General features: G+C 53.4%; 5 protein-coding genes across 5 annotated transcripts; all 5 read left to right on the forward strand.

Moving 5' to 3' along the window:
- Positions 1-1968: 1968 nt before the first annotated feature.
- Positions 1969-3656, forward strand: PV07_11644 (uncharacterized protein; the record flags this gene model as incomplete). The annotated part of the gene is made up of 3 exons (XM_016399104.1): positions 1969-2363; positions 2429-2871; positions 2971-3656. The coding sequence occupies 3 exons, from the start codon at positions 1969-1971 to the stop codon at positions 3654-3656; spliced, it is 1524 nt and encodes a 507-aa protein (XP_016243666.1).
- A 4779-nt stretch (positions 3657-8435) lies between these two features.
- On the forward strand, positions 8436-10568 carry PV07_11645 (uncharacterized protein). Its single transcript, XM_016399105.1, has 3 exons — positions 8436-9074; positions 9153-9895; positions 10043-10568. Exons 1-3 carry the CDS (start codon positions 8604-8606, stop codon positions 10149-10151), a joined length of 1323 nt encoding a protein of 440 aa, XP_016243667.1. The 5' UTR covers positions 8436-8603; the 3' UTR covers positions 10152-10568.
- Positions 10569-10889: 321 nt separating this feature from the next.
- PV07_11646 (uncharacterized protein) lies at positions 10890-12446 on the forward strand. Its single transcript, XM_016399106.1, has 3 exons — positions 10890-11132; positions 11228-11743; positions 11835-12446. Exons 1-3 carry the CDS (start codon positions 11058-11060, stop codon positions 12129-12131), a joined length of 888 nt encoding a protein of 295 aa, XP_016243668.1. The 5' UTR covers positions 10890-11057; the 3' UTR covers positions 12132-12446.
- A 273-nt stretch (positions 12447-12719) lies between these two features.
- On the forward strand, positions 12720-14639 carry PV07_11647 (uncharacterized protein). The gene has a single exon (XM_016399107.1). The coding sequence runs from the start codon at positions 12887-12889 to the stop codon at positions 14492-14494; it is 1608 nt and encodes a 535-aa protein (XP_016243669.1). The 5' UTR covers positions 12720-12886; the 3' UTR covers positions 14495-14639.
- Positions 14640-15339: 700 nt separating this feature from the next.
- PV07_11648 (uncharacterized protein) lies at positions 15340-18547 on the forward strand. Its single transcript, XM_016399108.1, has 2 exons — positions 15340-15899; positions 15955-18547. The coding sequence occupies exons 1-2, from the start codon at positions 15736-15738 to the stop codon at positions 17750-17752; spliced, it is 1962 nt and encodes a 653-aa protein (XP_016243670.1). The 5' UTR covers positions 15340-15735; the 3' UTR covers positions 17753-18547.
- Positions 18548-18634: the final 87 nt, after the last annotated feature.

Below are 18634 nucleotides of genomic sequence, written 5' to 3' on the forward strand. Positions count from 1 at the left end.
AGGAAGGCCGGCTCGTGTTCGCGATGTCTGAGTAACAAGGGTTGGCGGATGGCGAGACCAACGAGAGCCTCTCTAACCAGGCAGCACCACCAGAGTCTCTTGAGCAGTTTCTTTTGCCTCCCTTCCGGAGCTCTCTTACACATCCCGCCAAGATCGACATTTTGAGCATGTGTAATTGCCGTACGGACCCAATAAAAGGCATCTTTTTGGTTGAGAGAAGTTCGTACTCGGTACGTGAGGAGCAAAAGACATTGGATAATGGCTATCGGGTCGGTCTCCATGTCGAAGTCGTAAAGAGTTTTGGCCCGATAGAAGAAAGTGTTTTGTGCCTTGAACCTCGAGGTATAACCTAACTTCTCTAGTGTGGAATGGTCGATATACTGTTTTGGTTGCCCGATCAGCATGTGCTTTTGTCTCGTTGCCTGCTTAGTGAACTCACAGCACTGGCCGCGAACAAGAGTCCTTGCAGCACCAGAAGGCTAAGTGCTCTCGGCTCACTCTGAGGATGGTCTTTAGGGTTGTTGCCCACCATATCACGCCACTCTTCCAGATCGAGGAGTGGCAGAAGAGGGTGGATGTACTCAACGTAGACCTCAATAAGTCCATTGATCTCGGCCTGTGAAGGAACTACGAAACAACCCTTCTCGGCCAGGTAGCCACAATCGAGAGCATGACAGTCGTGTACATAACGCCTGATGAAAGGAGGCAAAGTCCACTGTGGGCACTCCGGGAGAGGATGTGCCGTCGGATGTGGGAGCAAGGTCGTCTCAGCAAGCGCACCCTGCTGATTGGATTTTGTCCCGATCGACATTCTAGGATGAGACGAGGGAATGTCGGATTCTATGGGGCTGTATAAGCTCTGCGATAGGTGCTGATGATCCTGTGGACATTCAGAAGTCCTGCGACAAATCCAGGGAAGTTGTCAGCACGAATCAAAAATGCGTGAATGACGAACCAGGGTCCTGTATAAAGCACACACCTACCGAGTCTCTCCTCCCGCCGTAAGAGGAGCATATCCCACCTTGTCGACTACACTAGCCAGAGATGATGTTGCCCTAGCCGTACAGATGCAAGGGCTTTTCCGTGAGCGACAGTGGCAGCAGGCTTGCGAACCCGACCGTTTGCGCTGCGCCAGTTGAGCCCTCGCGGCCCTGCGCTTTGTGGGCTGAATGGTGAACATTCTTGATGGTTCTCCGCGGGATTCAGGCCCTTGATTGGAGGAAAGGCTCATCTCGTATTCATATAATCACAGGTCTTAGCTCACTCGCGCACATCGCCATGCAGGATACATATGACTGAAATGCGATGATGCGACTTCGCCGAACCGCGCAGTGCGTGCTTCTTGGGCTTCTCCAAGCAGCATCTCCATTGTCACCCCGCACTTACCCCAATACTCTGCCTCGCGGGGGTTTCCCCGCTCTACGGACAAAATGCAATATAGACGTCTAGCTTACGGGGTACTATCTGAGGTGCGTTTCAATGAACAATAGCAGTCCCCAGTAATGCATCGATGGAAGCCCAATAAGCCGTGAACGGCCTCACTGGTAGGAATTTACCAACAATTCTTGATTCTCTGATGGCTCGCTCATCTAAACGAAATTCACCGCCATGTTGGGGTTGGTTCGAATGGCGGTATGTTACGGGGTGTGGGTGCATTCCTGGACTAGTTAGGGTAGGTGCCAGCCGAATGGCTGGCATCTTTACAAACCACTAACTATTCCACGGAAATCTACCAACGACAAATCTGGGGGTGAGGTTGGGGAGAAATATCAACTACGAAATGTGTTCAAAAGAATGGCTTCTCTCGGTCCAGGAATAAAGGGATATAAGGCGCCTACAACACTAAGCGCCGTTGATTTCGGAACAACACAACACGCACCAGCGCAGGACTGAGGAGTCCTCACTTCGACCCGCCAAAGAATCATCGACATTGCTTGGTAGCAAGAGTACGATACACTCACCGTCAATATGAGTCAGGCTCATGTGGAGGATGCATCGTACGACTTGGAACGCAAACGCCACTTCAAGGCCTACACTGTTTTTATTTGTATCTTCATGAGCTTCGGCTCGTTGGGGTTTGGAATGGCAGCTGCTGTCATAGCCACCTTGTTGGGCCAGCCCACGTTTGTGTCTGCCATGCAACTGGACGGGCCACATGCCCAGTCTCTCGAGGGCTGTATGAACAGTCTTTTCTACGTTGGCGGGATTTTCGGCTCATTCAATCACGGTTGGATGGCAAACCGTTTTGGACGGAAATTGTCCATTACGTTCGGCGCAGTGATGTTGTTGGTCTCACAAGCCTTGCTGACAGGGTCTGTTCACCCTGCTATGTTCATTGTCTTTCGATTCTTTTCAGGCTGGGGGTGAGTCTGCTCTTTTTCCATGGTGGCCTTCCCCTTTTTCGGCGTAACTGATAATGATGATTTAGTGGCTTCCAAATCGTTTGTGGAGTTCCGCTGTGGATCGGAGAGATTGTACCGCCCAAAAACCGTGGAATGCTCTCGGACATTCATGCGATTTTCATCAACACCGGATACCTCATCAATGGGGTCAGTGCCATTGGGTACTACTACTATCAAAGCCCGGATGCATGGCGGCTATCGCTAGGCATCACAATGGTCCCACCAACTCTCCTACTCTGCGGAATCTACTGGCTGCCGGAGTCTCCGCGCTATTTGATATCAACAGACCGACACGAGGAAGCTTGGAGTGTGATTCATCGGCTCCATTCCGACCCACGGGATCCCGACGACACCTTTGCAACTCGGGAGTTCCTGCAGATCTACAAGCAGATCCAGTTGGATAAATCCTTGAAAGGTGGCTACGCCGAAATCTTCCGTCGGCCATCATACAGAAAAAGGGCCATTATTAGTATGTCTCTTTGCTTTTGTATCATGAGTGATGGTACATTATCAATTCTGAGTGAGCATTCTCTTTCCTCCAATCCGTAACTTACGCTAATGTGTACAGACTATGGAGTTACCTTGTACAAGGGACTTGGCTACACTGGAGTCAAGTCTTTGGCCTTTTCCGCTGGATACATCGGTCAGTCGTGGATAACAAGCGTGTTAGCCATGACATACGTGGATCGAGTGAAAAGAAACTATCTCATCTCTGCCGGCTTTTTCATGTCCATGGTCTCCTTGATCGTCTACACGGGTCTTATCGCAACCTATCTGGAATCCGACAACCGAAATGCAAAAGCCGCGGCCGTGTCCATGCTATTTCTCTACATCAGTTCATTTGAGCTGTTTTTGGATGGCCCGGAGTTCTTTTACATCACGGAGATATGGCCAAGTCACTTGCGAGCTCAAGGATTTGCACTCGGAATGGCAGTCTACAGTGGAATCAACCTTTGCTGGCTCCAGGCAGCACCGACCGCTTTCGCGAACATTGGCTGGCGCTTCTACATCCTCTTCATCTTCTTTGCCGCCCTCGGCGGTGTCTTGAGTTTCTTCTACTACCCCGATACGCTGCACAAGCCTCTGGAAGAGATTGCGGCCATCTTTGGTGACGACGACCTGGTCGTTCTCTATCAGAGAGACCTGGTTGGCCAGGAATCACAGAAATTGTCTCTCGAGGCGATCATCGGTGACGGGTCAAAAGACTCTGGCAGTGATATCCCAGAAATCAAGGAGATTGTCAACAAAGCTTAACTGTTGGAAAGGCCATTCAGAAGAAGAACGACCAATTTTGGGTTTATCCGTATGAAGGTGTGCGGCAGCGTACTGGATGTCTGCAAAAGATCTTGTCCTTGACCACGACTAACTAAACTACCTGTGCTCACGTCAATCCTCTGTCGGTAACTGTTAGTAGCTCTTAAGGATTTGTACAGTTGTTTTGGAATATGTTGGCCATAATCCTGTCTAAGGTCTAAAACGTGTCTGCGCCTCGGCACTGATAACTATTTCTTGGAATATCTCCACGAACCCTTCGATGCTGCTCGGGCACTTAGGGGACTATTTTGGCCTCAATACGTTGTGTACGGGGCTCTATAATATTGGGGAGATTCCTCAGATGAGGAGTCTCTCCGATTTCCGATCGAAGCGATCAGGGTTGCGGTTCCTGCATGACTTCCGTGGAAGTCTGCTCTAATGTCGGTTGCTCCAGTGGTTGAACGATACAAGTTCCTGTGCAGTTCCGCGGAGCACGCTATTTCCGTAGTCGGATTTCATTCCTAGTTCTCCCCAGGAGTTGAAGCCTGCACAAAGGTCAAGATTCCCGAGCAGGTACTTAACCTTCCTCGGGGAGCTGTAGTACACTCTCATGAGAATAGTATGAATGCTGCGGACGTTTCACTCAAAACTGCAGTCTCTTACTGACACGCGAGGATCCCTGTACTACTTTACTTCCAGCCACCATGGTAGCCGTAAGAGAAAATGTCATACGAATCGCCAGTATGTATTTTTATTCGCTTTCCAAGGCAAAGACGCAATCCTTTTAACAAGATTTATTTCAGGTGTATCTGGCTCGACCGCAGACAGGGGGAGAGCGCTGCATGACATCGCCAAAAACTATCCTAACGACCCTGTTAATGTCATTGTGGGAGACTGGATGTCGGAAGGAAACATGCCCGCCGCAATTTCGCGCAAGCTTCACATGGCCAATGGAGAGGCAACCCAAGTTCTTGATCCGACGTCCGGACCAGCATATGAGTCTAACTTCGTCGACTCTCTCGTCCCTGCGCTCCCTTACATCGCAGAGTACGGCATCAAAGTAGCGGTGAATGCAGGCGGAGCAGACGTCCAGGCTCTACAGGAAGTTGTTAACGAGTTGATCCAGAAGCAAGGGTTGCAGCTAAAGGTATGCCCTGTCTAATGCTGGCCTGACTTCAAGCAGGGCGCGTCCTAATCAGCACCCTTTAGACCGCGCGAATCGAGGGAGATAATGTCCTTGAAGCGATCAAGAAGACCCAAGCCAGGAAGGAGTCAAGATTCGAAAACATTTGTACGGGGCAAGTTTTGGACGACTGGAACTTTCAACCGATCGGCGCGCAATGTTATCTAGGCGGCCTGGGTATTGCGGCGGCATTGAAAAAGGCTGATATAGTCCTCTGTGGACGCGTCTCAGATGCTTCTCCCACTGTGGGCGCAGCTTACTGGTGGTACGATTGGAAGCGCTCAGACCTTGATCGACTTGCAAACGCTTTGATCGCGGGCCATCTGATTGAGTGCTCAAGTTACATTTGTGGCGGCAACTTCTCGGGGTTTAAGACGTTGTTGGCAGGTAAAGGATGGGATGACCTCGGGTTAGTCATCTGTCATATCGTCAGGGGTGGGATGAAGAAGACTGACTGTTGATAATGCAGGTACCCGATCGCGGAGATCTCAGCTGCTGGAGACGTCGTCATCACCAAGGCGAAACAGGGTGGAGGCTTTGTGACGATCGACACTTGTAAAGCTCAACTGCTCTATGAGATACAGGGACCTTGGTACTTCAACTCCGATGTCACTGCTATCATCGATGAAGTAGGCTTCACACAACTCGCGCCTAACCGCGTTGCCCTTCACGGGGTCAAGTCGTCGCCGCCTCCTCCCACCACCAAAGTCGGAATCACGGCTCAAGGAGGCTTCCAGGCCGAAAGCCTGTGGTATATGACCGGTTTGGACATCGAGCAAAAGGCACAAATGTGGGAAGCACAGTTGCGACGAGAGCTCTCTCCTTACTCGCACCGTTTTAGTCTGCTGAAGTTCATGATGAATGGCACATGCCCCGACGACCCTGTCGACCAAGACCGCGCCACGGTCGGATTCCGAATCTTTGCGCAGGCGCCCCGCAGAGAAGACCTTGCGGTCGAGAAGTTCATGAAACCCATATGGAACAACCAGATGCAGGCATATCCCGGGGCCACGTTCCATAACGACCACCGGACGGCGTTCCCCAAACCCTATTTCGAGTACTACGTGACTCTTCTGCCCCAGAGCAAGGTCCATCATACCGTCCACCCACCCGAAGGCCCCGCGTTTGAAATCGAAGCTCCTGGCGACACACGAGAGTACCCTAAACAGCAGCCCGATCAACCCTCCACCGCAGATCCCGCCAGCCTGCAAAGTTTTGGTCCCACGACAAGGGGCCCGCTAGGCTGGATTGTGCACTCACGGAGTGGAGACAAAGGCAGTGATGCGAACTGCGGCTTCTGGGTCCGACACGAGGACGAGTACGACTGGCTTCGGAGTCTTCTCAGCACCGAGAAGATGAAGGAGTTGCTGGCAAAGGAGTACAATGGGAAGAAAATTGTAAGATCTTCCACCAGGAGAAGAAGCACACGCGCCTACAACTGTTACTAATTGTGTGGTGTAAGGACCGATTTGAACTCCCGAATGCCTGGGCGATCCATTTCCTGTTTCATGATCATCTTGATCGAGGGATTGGCGCCTCTAGTACTTACGACATTATTGGAAAGAATGTGGGCGAATTCCTCAGGGCACGATACGTCGATATCCCCGAGAAATTCTTGAGCAGGGGACGGATATAGCTTTATGCACCGAAGAAGTGTCACGAATCCTTCACAGCGATCAGGCTGCTGGCTGCATCAGATCTTACATGATTTTCTTAAGCTCCACCGATCTTCCAGTCCCAAACCTTCATGACTTAGAGAACATCCAGCTCCGGCCCACTTAGCTGCAAAGACCTTATCCCCACTGTACGTTAATCTCTAAGCTCTCGACAAAATCGTCCGTATCTCGTTAACATGTTTCGCCACGGCCCCCCATTTGCAGTAACTGCCATTTGTTCGCTCGCCACCCTTGTTCCCTAACCGGGTCATATTTTGAGCTCTTTCTTGTATAATGTAACCCAATCATAACTGGGACGAGGCTTCTAGCCATGGGCATCAACTCGTACGGCGGCAGGCAACAGGAACGTTCACATCTTGTAGACTAGTTGATTGCTTGAATAACTATACAAGGAAAGAAAATCTCTCTCTGAGGACTCTGCCTCCCGCCAGGCCGAGGAGAAGAAGGACCTAACCTGGGGTAGTGCCCGGAACTGACCAATCAGGAGGCAGGATTGTCGGCCTGTACATTGTACAGGCAAATCACCCAGCCTCGTCGCTTACCTACCTACCACCTCAAGCCTCTCAAACCTCCCCCATTACAATATGCAAAATACAGCAGTGCCCATCTCGGAGCGATGAGATGGTCACCCGCTGGTCCCGCTACGGTCGTCTCGACGCCTGTTGCTTTCTCATATTATATCGTCGTTATCGCCTCCGCACAGCGAGAGGTGCAGTTGCAGCCTGTCGTTCCACCGTGTTAGCATGGCGATAAAGCAACCCTCGTTCAAATTGGTGGTCCCCGGGTATGCCCAAGCGGGAAAGACGGCGCTAACCATCCAGGTATGAAGGTCGCATTGATCACCGTGACCGATAGTTGTGTTCTAAGTCCTTCGTCGAGAGCTACGATCCGACCATGGAAGACTCATACCGACAGCTATTCGAAATTGATGGGCAGAAATGCAAGCTATAGATTCTCGATACTGGCGGTCGGGAAGACTGCACGAGCTTCCGCGTCCAGTGGACCAAGACCCGGGGAAGGGTATGTTTTGGTGTACAGCCTCACGCCGCGAAGTTTGTTCGAGAGATCCAACTCATTTCAGACACGAATACAAGAAGTCAAATAATTAGCTCTGCTTTACTCCGCCGCAAATGGAAGTCCCACCTCGGCCGGCCCATTCCGATCGTGTTCGTATGCCACAAGAGCGACCTACTCGACAATAGGGAGGTGTCGACGGAAGAAGGCGGGCCACTGGCGAAAGAACTCTCGGTTGGTGGATTTTGGGAGACGTCCGCAGAATCCGGCATCGGCGTGAAGAAGTCGTTCTATGAAAGTAATTCGGGGTTTGCGGCGGCTGAGACAGCCACTGGTGGTGATGAGTCCAAATGCTGCAGTGTCTAGAGAACTTCTTCCGGAGGGCCACGATCAACAACGACGAACCAATGTTAGGACACGACACGAGTTGAAGAAGGACTAAGTTGCTTAGGGAGCGCTCAGGGAGCGGAAGGTGAGCCAAGGGTGAGCAAAGCGGCGAGCGGCTAATCAAAATAGGATTGATGGATGATAGGTTTTTTCGCTCGCGACTCCCCATGTAGTACTGTAGTGCATGTAGTACTGTAGTGGTATAGGGGTGTTGGTCCAGTAAGCATGAGCGGGTGGCTCGGTCAGCACACGAGGAGGTGAAAGGGATGGCGGCCATTGTTCGAATCAAGCAAAAAGTGACGGGCGAGTGAAGCAATTCTGGAAGCCCATTTGATGGCCACTGGAAGGGGGCATCAAGCCACAATCTTGGCCTGGTGAGGTGATGACTGGTGGTGGTTGATTTCTGGCGCAGCGGGCGCAGTTGGCGCAGTTGGGGCGACTGGGGAGCCCGATCAGCCTAAAACTTTGCGGCGTCGTCATCGGGAATCATCATGTTTTGAATTTAAACCCGCGACGCAGCAAAGGGGGCCAACTTTTCACTAATTACATGTCTCTGTCCAGGTCCAGGTCCAAGATCCAGCATTCCTCGGACCACCCTCAATGGAAACACACATCGGCGCCACAATCAGCTCTCAATAACACTCGGACTTTCTGCGAGACCTGTTCGCGACAGCCCTCCTCACCACGATGCCGCCTCGAAACAGGCATTTCCACACGCGAGAGCCATTCCGACATGACACCAGACTGACGCTGGAACGCGCCGAGGGACCCTTCAGCTGCCTCAATCCCACGCGGGCGCATTTCAACCATTCTGGGTCCGTCTCCAAAGGAACCCCGGATGAAGTTGAGACTTCGCAAGAAAACGGCCATGATGAAACCGAGCAGGAAGTCCCCAAGCGCTATTCCGAATCCGACGTCCCCGCCAAAAATGTCAGGTTCCTGTGGCGATCGCGAGACAATCGAAAGGGCCGACATCCTTTGCTCGTCCAGAGGCCGAAGCCGGGGGAAGAGGCCTATTTTGTGACCCCGAGACGAACGTCGGATCCCCGAGAGGTCCTGAAAACCGTTGTCAGAACCTTTACGTACTATCCGGTCTGGGATATCTCGTGGCTCGTGGCTTTTATATTCACTTGGGGGAGTATCGTCTGGGTTTTGAACGTATGCTTTTGATCTCTCGAAACCTCCCAGACGGCCGAGCAAACGCATTCGACTAACCACTTCTGCGGTTCTATGTAGGGCTTCTTCGTCTGGCTCCCGGTTGCAGCCCCCTCGACCGAGTTTGACGGCGAGATCTACTATGGAGGAGGCGTCACAGCATTCATCGGCGCCATCCTTTTCTTCGAAACCGGCTCGATCCTCTTGATCTTTGAGGCCATCAACGCCAACAACACCGGCTGTTTCGGCTGGGCCGTGGAGCAACTGTTCGACGACGACGAGCAGAAAGGAGGCGTGGCGAGACTCCGCGTAGTCGCCAACCGCCACCACTGTCACCACTTCCACCAGAACCGACGGAATTTCGTCGGGAAGCCGTCGAAGCTGACCGTCGCCGACGCGCAACCGCCGGCCAAGGGCGGCAAAAGGGCCTGGCAGTGGTTCCCCTCGTGGCACGACCTGCGGACGCATTACCTCCACGAGTTTGGCTTCCTTGCCGGGTCGGCTCAGCTGTTTGGCGCGACCGTCTTCGGCATCTCTGGCATCACCGCCCTGCCCGGCATCTTCAATCACCTGACGCCCGAGTGGCGGCTCAATGCCGCGTACTGGATCCCGCAGGTGATCGGGGGCAGCGGCTTCATCGTCAGCAGCACGCTGTACCTGCTCGAGACGCAGCAGAAGTGGTACAAACCGGCGCCGCATCTCCTGGGGTGGCACATCGCGTTTTGGAACCTCGTGGGCGCGTTTGGCTTCACGCTCTGCGGCTGTCTGGGCATGGCGTACAAGAACTCCGGAGCACAGTACCAGGCCGGATTGGCTACATTCTGGTACGTTTTTCTCCCTCTCTCCCTCCCTCCACCTTCAGCGTAATGCCCCCCCTTCCACACTTCCCCCGTTGAAGAGACCAACAAAAGTGCACGTGATATCTCGAGGCTTTCGTTTACCCTTCACTGACCGAACGCCACCGTGCACAGGGGCTCGTGGGCCTTCTTGATCGGCAGCTACCTCCAGCTCTTCGAGAGTTTGAACAAGAACCCCGTGGAAGAGGTGGCGACCGACCAAGACTTTGAGGGGAGACAATGAGAGGAACTCGCGGGGAGTTTTTCCCCCCCCCTTCCCGGAGCATGTCCATGTTGGTTGGGTATTGTCATTTTTCTCATGGTATACGGCATCTGCCATGCTATCCTACTCCAGAAGGGAAAAAAAGTTCGATAATGGATTTTGGGGAGAATATAACAGGTCAAAGTACGGGTTCAGGATTAAAAAAAAAGTTGGGTTCTCAAGGAAATAATAGCTGGTACCTTCGCGTCTTTTGGATGGGTGGTAATGTTTTACTGGGTACTTAGGTCCATGGGATGGATAATCTCAAACTCAGATCTCGGATTGAAACATCCTAGAGATAGCATGGGTCGAACATCCCTCTTGTACCTCTCCGCGTTAGTAGGTAGGTCCTAGGCATTTACCCACGACGTGATTAGAGTCCCGTCCTCATCCTCATCCTCACACAAGTCTGTGCTGTGTCCTGGCCATCTCCAGGGCGCGGGCACAGGTGGTTGGTCGGTTCCCAGTCGGAGCAAACCGGCCACTTGCGACGGAGGGACGACTCGCACAAACGTACTCGGCCGCCGTAGGAACATGTACAGTACCTGTGTAATAAGTAATATCTGAATCAGAGGGGGAGGTTGTCTCTCTCGGCGCAGGCTTCGTTCCGGCGGCAGAAAACGCCCTTTCGGTTACGGGCTCGGCGGCGGCGCAGAGATGCCTCGGCAAATCTGACTGCGGTGCGACTGCGCTACGAGTCTTACTACCACCACTCTCCGATGGCTCTCCAATTCAAGATCATTGATGGTTTTTTCCATACATTTCTACATAGCTATCTGCAATAAGTCGACTGCGGTTCTTCTTTGACTTCCTTTTCTGGTCTTCTGCACCTGCGAAAATCATTAGTCGGACTGTTGGTTGAAGTCTTTCGGATACACACAGCAAGCCATGGCGCAAAGAGCTCAGCAGATCGCTTCCCATCTCAATTACCCCTCGGGCATGTTGGCCGGGCAGGTCGCCATTGTGAGTTCACCCCAGCAGCAGCAGCACGAGTGACTCTCCGTCGAGGTCTCAATTGTGCGATCCACGAGCACCGCAAGCTGACGAAGATCCCACAGATCACAGGTAGCGGCCAGGGCATCGGGGCCGAGTGCGCGCGGCTGTTCGCCAACGAGGGCGCCAAAGTGGTCGTGTGCGACGTCGACGCGGCCAAGGGCGAGGCCGTGGCCAAGTCCATCAACGATGCCACCCCGGGCAACAAGCGCGCCATCTCAGTGCCCGGCGACGTCACCGACCCAAACTACTTCCCTGTGCTGGTCTCCAAGGCCGCCGAGTTCGGCAACGGCAAGATCCACATCATCGTCAACAACGCCGGCTACACCTGGGACGGCGTGATCCACAAGATCACCGATAAACAGTGGGACACCATCATCAATGTGCACAATACCGCCCCCTTCCGGCTGGTCAGGCAGGCGGCCCCGTACTTCCGCGTCAAGGACGGCGAGAAGAGAGTCATCATCAACATCTCGAGCACGTCTGGCACCCATGGCAACGCCGGGCAGGCCAACTACAGTCTGGCAAAGGCGGGCGTCACCGGCTTGACCAAGACCATCGCAAAGGAGTGGGGACCGCAGGTACGTGGTTTGTTCCTGTGCGAAGGGCGATACCGCACTGTCTGATAAGTTGAGACACTGATGCTGACCTTGACTTTTACTCTTGCGGCAGTTCGGCGTCCGCGCCAACACCATCGCCTTCGGGCACATCGACACCCGATTGACCCGTGCAAAGGAAATCGGAGCCTTCATCACCACCGCCGACGGCCAGCGTGTCGCGCTGGGCATCCCAGGAAAGCAAATTGCCGACCGCAAAGGAGAGGACCCAAATGCCGCCTACAGAGACATCCCCCTGGGACGACCTGGCACAGCGACCGAGGCCGCAGGTTCCATTTTGGCCGTGTGTTCCCCGCTGTTCAGCTATGTGAACGGACAAACCATCGAAGTGACGGGCGGACGGAACATGTAAAGACGAGAGGGTAGACTGATCAGAGTGTTGAGGGAGGGTGCAGGTCGTGGGGGAGAAAGTGGCAGGGCGAGCAATCCTCGTCGTGGTACCTCGATGGGAACGTCTCGAGAAGGGGTAGTGACGGAAGTGTACAATGGGATGGTGTAATGTACAGCACGACTTCAGCCGAGAGCAGAAAAATAGAGCAACAAAACTTGAACCACAAACACCACTCACCTTCAAGCTACGGGAACATTACCAGTAAAGGCAGCTCGGCAGCGGATTACGAACCACCCGATAGACTTTGAGCCTCCCCTGACCAACCTGATGACCGGATAGCTGTTTACACATTGGACAGCCATCGGATAGTGGACTCGATAACAAGGCTGCAACAGGCGAGCAGGCGAGCATCTCCGGCAACCCGCAATATGCGGAAATAGGTCCGTAGAAGCGGAGAGCAGCTTAGATAATGCTTCAACGCTTGACTCGTGCTTGTCGACCGTTGGAGACGCCACCAAACTTCGATTGCCGACGGCGCGTCGCTCTTAGTCGGCTCGCTCGTTCTCGGCCCTTGTAGCTCGCATGTATTTGAGCTTCTCCTCCGCCGCTGCCACATTTCGCTCGAGCTAGATTTTTCTGGGTGGGCGAGAGTCTTGTCTCCTCGATGACTTGTTCGCTTGCATTCCATCTTTAATTGGCCCTTATTCGACATCACATTCTGAGGGTGAACTGCTGTACTTGAGCGCTGCGGCGGGGGGGCCAGCGGCTGTGTGGCAATGGAGAAACAATCCACCCAGGTTTGTCCTGCACAGGACCTCGATGTCGAAGCAAGGACACAGCCCGTCGATTTTCCAAAGGTCGAACCGACAACATCAATCGGAGCATCACTCGCCCAAACCGAATCCGACCCCTATGGCTGTCGCCCGGCGTGTTTCAGCAGTCTCTTCCAAGAATGCCTCTTTGTTCTTACCACGACAATCGCTGTGGGACAGAGTTCGATCTTCACCGGGGCAATCCTCTGCATGACCAACTATATCGGCAAAGATCTGAATATGACAGCAGCTGAAGTGACCTGGATCAGTGCTGCCCAGACCCTCGCAGCAGGCACATTCTTGCTCTTCTTCGGCCGGGTGGCGGATTTGTTTGGCAGAAGACTGCTCTTCCTTTGTAGCCTGGCCTTTTTCAGCATTTGCCTGCTCATCACGGGCTTTGCCACCAATGCCTACTTTTTGGATATCTTCTGTGGTCTCCTGGGCCTCAGTTCGGCAGCTTCCGTTCCCCCAGCCATTGGCAAGCTCGGCGCGGTTTATGACAGACCGAGTCGACGGAAGAACAGAGCCTTCGCCTGCTTTTCCGGAGGCAATCCGGTCGGTTTCGTGCTTGGGGCATTTATCAGTGGCGTGACCATGCAAGTTGCCAGCTGGAGAGCAGCATTCTGGGTCATGGCGGTGATCTATGCTTTCTTCTTCTTTGCGGCCCTGTGGACCACTCCACCGGATACCGAACAGACACTTGGAGGACTCAACATGGACACCTTTGTGAAATTCGACCTTCTGGGAGCCCTTCTCGCCGTGGGTGGCATTGCCATGTTTACCGCCTCCCTGACTCTGGCGGGCGACGCTCCACGGGGATGGGGGACGCCATACGTGATTGCCTTGTTAGTGGTTGGGCTTGTCCTGGTCGCTGGCTTCATCTATTGGCAAAGTGTATTCCGGTATCCACTCATGCCGTTGAGAGTCTGGAAAGATCGAAACTTCACCCTGGTGGTGACGGTGCTCTGCCTTGGGTTTTATGGCTTTGCGGGGAATCTGTTTTGGTTGACGCTACTCTGGCAAAGGATCAACCAGCTGTCGCCGCTGATGGTCGCTGTCCATCTCCTCCCAGCGGGGATCGGAGGAATTCTGGTCAACGTGCTGGCAGCAATGATTATGCACCGAGTTTCAAACCGGGTGATCATGATCATCGGGGCTGTGAGTGCCGTGATCGCTTCTGCCCTTTTCAGTGCGATATATACCTCGATATCGTTCTGGGCTCTTGCGTTTCCAGCTCTATTATTCAGCGTGCTGTCCCAGGACCTGGAGTTCACGGTCACCAATATGTACGTCATGTCGTCTCTTCCCAGTGAGCAGCAGTCGGTGGCAGGAGGCCTGTTCAACACGGTAACCCGGCTTGTTGCAACGGTTGGGCTGGGCATCCAAACGAGCATTTACAACACCGCCGGAGGGGCCGCACAAGGGGTCGGGGCTGTCAGATATCGGCCGTATCAAGCCACGTTTTGGGTGTCTCTGGCGGGCGCGGTTGTGGCAGTATTTCTGGTGCCTTTCTTAACCATCGGGCGTCAAGGAGGGCGAAAAAAGCATGTTAATCGGGGACATCAGGATTAAATGGTGTCGAGCAGGTATACAACACCGATAGAGAGACACAAGAATTTGCTTCGGGCGTCGACCAATTGAATTCATATTTGGATAGTCCTCATCGGGTGCGCAACACTTAGTCGGAGGATCACATCGGTGCTGGCCGTAGGCAAGGGGAAGGGGAGGGGGGAGGAGGAGCCTTGGTGACGGGGCGGACATCATCTCCGAAGTGTGCGATCCCCGAAGCAGTGCTAGTGAGGTGTACCTAACCCCCCCCCCCCCCCCAAAAAGAACATGGTTAGTAGAGTGGCTCGGTTAAGGGGCAGGAGGGGTTACTTGGGCGCTCCCTATCGCTATCGTCGGGTTGGGCCCCCTCCGCTATTGCTTCCTAGGCACCCATAGGCACCCATCAGCACCTAATGAGGCTGGCGAGGCTCACTTGGGCACTGACCTGCTATTCCGAGTGCTCGTAGGGATTCTAGGGAAGTCTAGGGAAGTCCTCGCGTGCGGCCAACACTGCAAGCCACTCTTACCGGGCCGCCGGTACCGGGTTCCTCCTTCAGGGTGTCCCAAAGGCCACCCCTATTGACTGGTCGAGGGTTGTGCCATCTCCACACCACCCAGTACGAGTCTGGCAATGACAACAAAAGTTTATAACAACGCGTAAATAGCTGGCAGGAACCACGTGTGGTGGAAGAGGAACTCGGTAGTCCAGTGACCGCATGGAACATCGAGACAAAGATCCCCAAGCACCAGGGATACCCCAGGTAGGTGGCTCGGACTGCGGCTGTGTCTCGAAAGTGATGACCCTGAAATAATCAACGGCGCCCGTCGTTCCTTGTTTCACCTTTATTCTGCCACATTGAGCTCCGGGTACTGATTAACTCGGCCTCAGCCAATCGGCAGCTCGTCGAACGGCCATTCTGAGTCTGAACAAACAAAATCAGACAACGCATCTCACCCCCTGGCTCCCCGTAATATTCGCTCCATCACCAAGACGACTTGGACTCGACTCGACAGTCTGTTGCTGCACAAGACAGCCCGCAGAAGCCAGAAGCGACCACCTACACCCACGACAAGCCATCCATTCACGCAGCTCGCGCCCGTTGGAAACTCACGTCTGTCACCTTCAACCATCACTCCTCCCACACATCCTGCTCCGTCACGCCGAACTCGTCGAGACTGCCCACGTTATGACGAACGCTCCTTCTGTCAGAGCGTCGCAACCCTTCTCCAGTGCCGTGGCAGCGTCCCCGAGTTAGAGTGCAAACATGTGGAGACGGAACAACATACCAGACTACCAGATGGGTTACCAAGCTTATCCCTATCCCGAGCCAACAATGGACGAAAGATATCTCGAGACAATCCCCGAGGTCGAGTCTTTGTACAGTCGCCGCAGTAGTGTCGCGGCCACTGCCCTTCCAGAACTCCCTTTGTACGTCCGGGTCCTTTCCTGAATCCCTTCTTCACACTGACCACTTTTGCCGCAGTCGGCCTGTGCCTCCCATGGAGGAACGAACGTCGGTCTACTCCATTGACCAGGATTCAGTCTCTCCTAATATCTCCGATTACAATCCTCAACAGCCCTCGACTCAGCCGAGACATCAACATGACGCCAGTCAAGTCAGTGTCTCACCTTTGAGCAGCCAGACCTCATTCCACCCTAACGGCTCTGATGCCTCCCTGGTCTCTCCCATTGAACCCTCACTTCCAACTCCCACGCAGTCGGACAAATCGTTCAAAAGTCAGATACCGCGGAAGTTACCCGTCCCAGCCTCACAGAATACACCCGAAGAGGGCATCAAAAAGAGATGGAATCTACGGAAAGAGGGAAATGAAGAGACCCGGTGGGATGAATACTCGGGCGAACCCAGCCAGGCAGGGAAGCCCTCTTCCGTCCGTCCTGGAGTGGCAACATCATCCGCAGGCGACCAGCCATACCCCCAACTTAAGGAGAGAACGCGGCAAATCTTGGCTGGTTTGAAGGAAAGGGAAGCAGTCAAAAAGTCGACTTGGGTGAAGTCTCCGCCACCAAATCCAGCAGATGATCCTTTGGACAACCCCGTCCAGCGGCCACCATGGAGAGGAGCAAGTGGTAGACACGCGATAGTAGAACCTGTCAAGAACACCCCGGAAGCTCGTACCCGACCGTTGAAGCTGGTAGAGCGGCATAAGATACCCGACCAAGAGACAAGAAGCGAGACACCCGAAGAAACCGACTCTCTCGAAAAGACTGCCATGTCCCCCATCGACTCTCTTTCTGTCGCCGCTTCACAACTTCCAACGCTCAAACCTGTGGACTCGGAAGAAAGTCTGAAGCCAGTCGCCCCGCTCAAAACCAGAAAGATACCACAAGCGCTGTCGCCGCAAGCACTATCGCCCAAGCAGCTGGAATACACCCGGCTACTGGACAGCCCATTTCAGAGCCCTGGTCCACGTCCATCCATCGTCGAGCCAGCTCAAAGCCCTGCGCCCAGTACCGTCCAGGAGTATGGAGCTGACAGTCCTACACTGGGTTCCAATACCCCCTCGTTTGTCGGCCTCGAGAGGAGCTCGAGCGAGGATTCATTCGATCCTGCCACTCACCAAAACTCGTTACAGCGCGAGCCCGACACCTCATCCAGTTGGAACACCTATGGAACCAACGCAACGGATGATAGCGGTCATGTTCCTTCAAGTCCCATCGCACGAGAGGAACTAACAAGCAGTCCTGTGCCCATGGCACAGATCCCCCTTGCAGCAGTTCCAGAACCGATCGTCCTCCGCAAACGTGTCGCGGCGAATAATAGTGGCCACCGCAGCTATGACAACTACAGCAGCATCTCCCCCTTCTCCACCATCTCCTCCCGAAAATCATCCAATATCCTCAGAAAAGCCGTCGGTAACGATTCGAACGCCAACGACCGCAATGGTAAACCACGGGCTGTGTCTCTGATGTCCTCCCTTTCGGCCACCAAATCCCTTCCTCCAACACCTGTCGAACTTCAAGCCGCCGATAAAATCGCTTCTCTCACAGCCCGACTGGAAGACCTCTCTCGTCGCAAACGAAATTTGAACAAAATCATCCTGGAGCTTCAAGACTCACTAAAGAAGAACGCCATTGTTTATGACTCGAGAAAGCGCAAGGAAGTCGACAAGATGATCACCAATCTGAATTTGGAGATTCAGGAGGTCAAGAACGAGGAGCACGATGTTCAACTGAGGCTGCATCGTGCGCAGAAACGCAGGGATAAAGACGACTACTACGAGCAACCTACTGGGCTTTGGATCAAGAGAGTGACCAGTTGAGTACATCTCAGACCCAAGGCATTCGGGGTTCGACATATCCAGCGGACTATTCTAATCCTTGACACTGACTTGTGCAAACAATGACCTCGCCGTATTGGCAACCACTTGGTATGTATTGGAAAGTCGCAATTCCTCCTTGAGGGGTTTGTGGGCAGGCTGGATTATCAGGAGCGACATCTTGGTTACGCACGCCTGACTCAAATCTCAGACCACTTGAATATCTGGATGCTACGAACAAAGATTGATCGCTTTCAAACCTCCAAGTTCGTAACAGGATGTCAAAGCCGTCTCAGCCTGTCCTTACTCGCTGAGCTTTTCAATATCCGATTCCCGACCACATATTCCCTTACACCCAGCCACAGCTCAACGTCTTGAACATACTTACCTGTTCTCCCAACTTCCACGGCCTCTTCCTCGCCTGAGGAGAATCGACCAACATCCTCGATCTCCATCACTGAACGAAACCCTTGTACAACAATTTGAATGCATTTCAAGCAATTCTTGGACTTCACTATACCCCATCTTGTTCTTTCCTCTCGACCTTTTCCTTTTTTTTTCACAGGGCAACAGTTCCGGCACACACAGAGATTTGTTTGCAATGACGGAGGGAGGGGGAAAATCTGCGGCACACACGGGTAGGAGGCGGCGTGGACTTGGGCGACGCAATCCTTCTAAAGGAAGCACATGTAGGTGTGTTGAGTTTCGTACGAGGGTAATTGGAAGGGAAGCAATTGCACAAAAAACACAGCAGACAGATGCGGCTAGCAATAGCAATAGCAAATAACATCAAACCCATCACCACCACGTCCCCTGCCGTTAGACAAACCCAGTGCGCAAAGAAGGCATCTCGGTAGACGAGAAAGCGGCGCAAACGAGCAAGGA

This window comes from Cladophialophora immunda (genome assembly GCF_000835495.1).
Source record: "Cladophialophora immunda strain CBS 83496 unplaced genomic scaffold supercont1.7, whole genome shotgun sequence".
NCBI lineage: Eukaryota > Fungi > Ascomycota > Eurotiomycetes > Chaetothyriales > Herpotrichiellaceae > Cladophialophora > Cladophialophora immunda.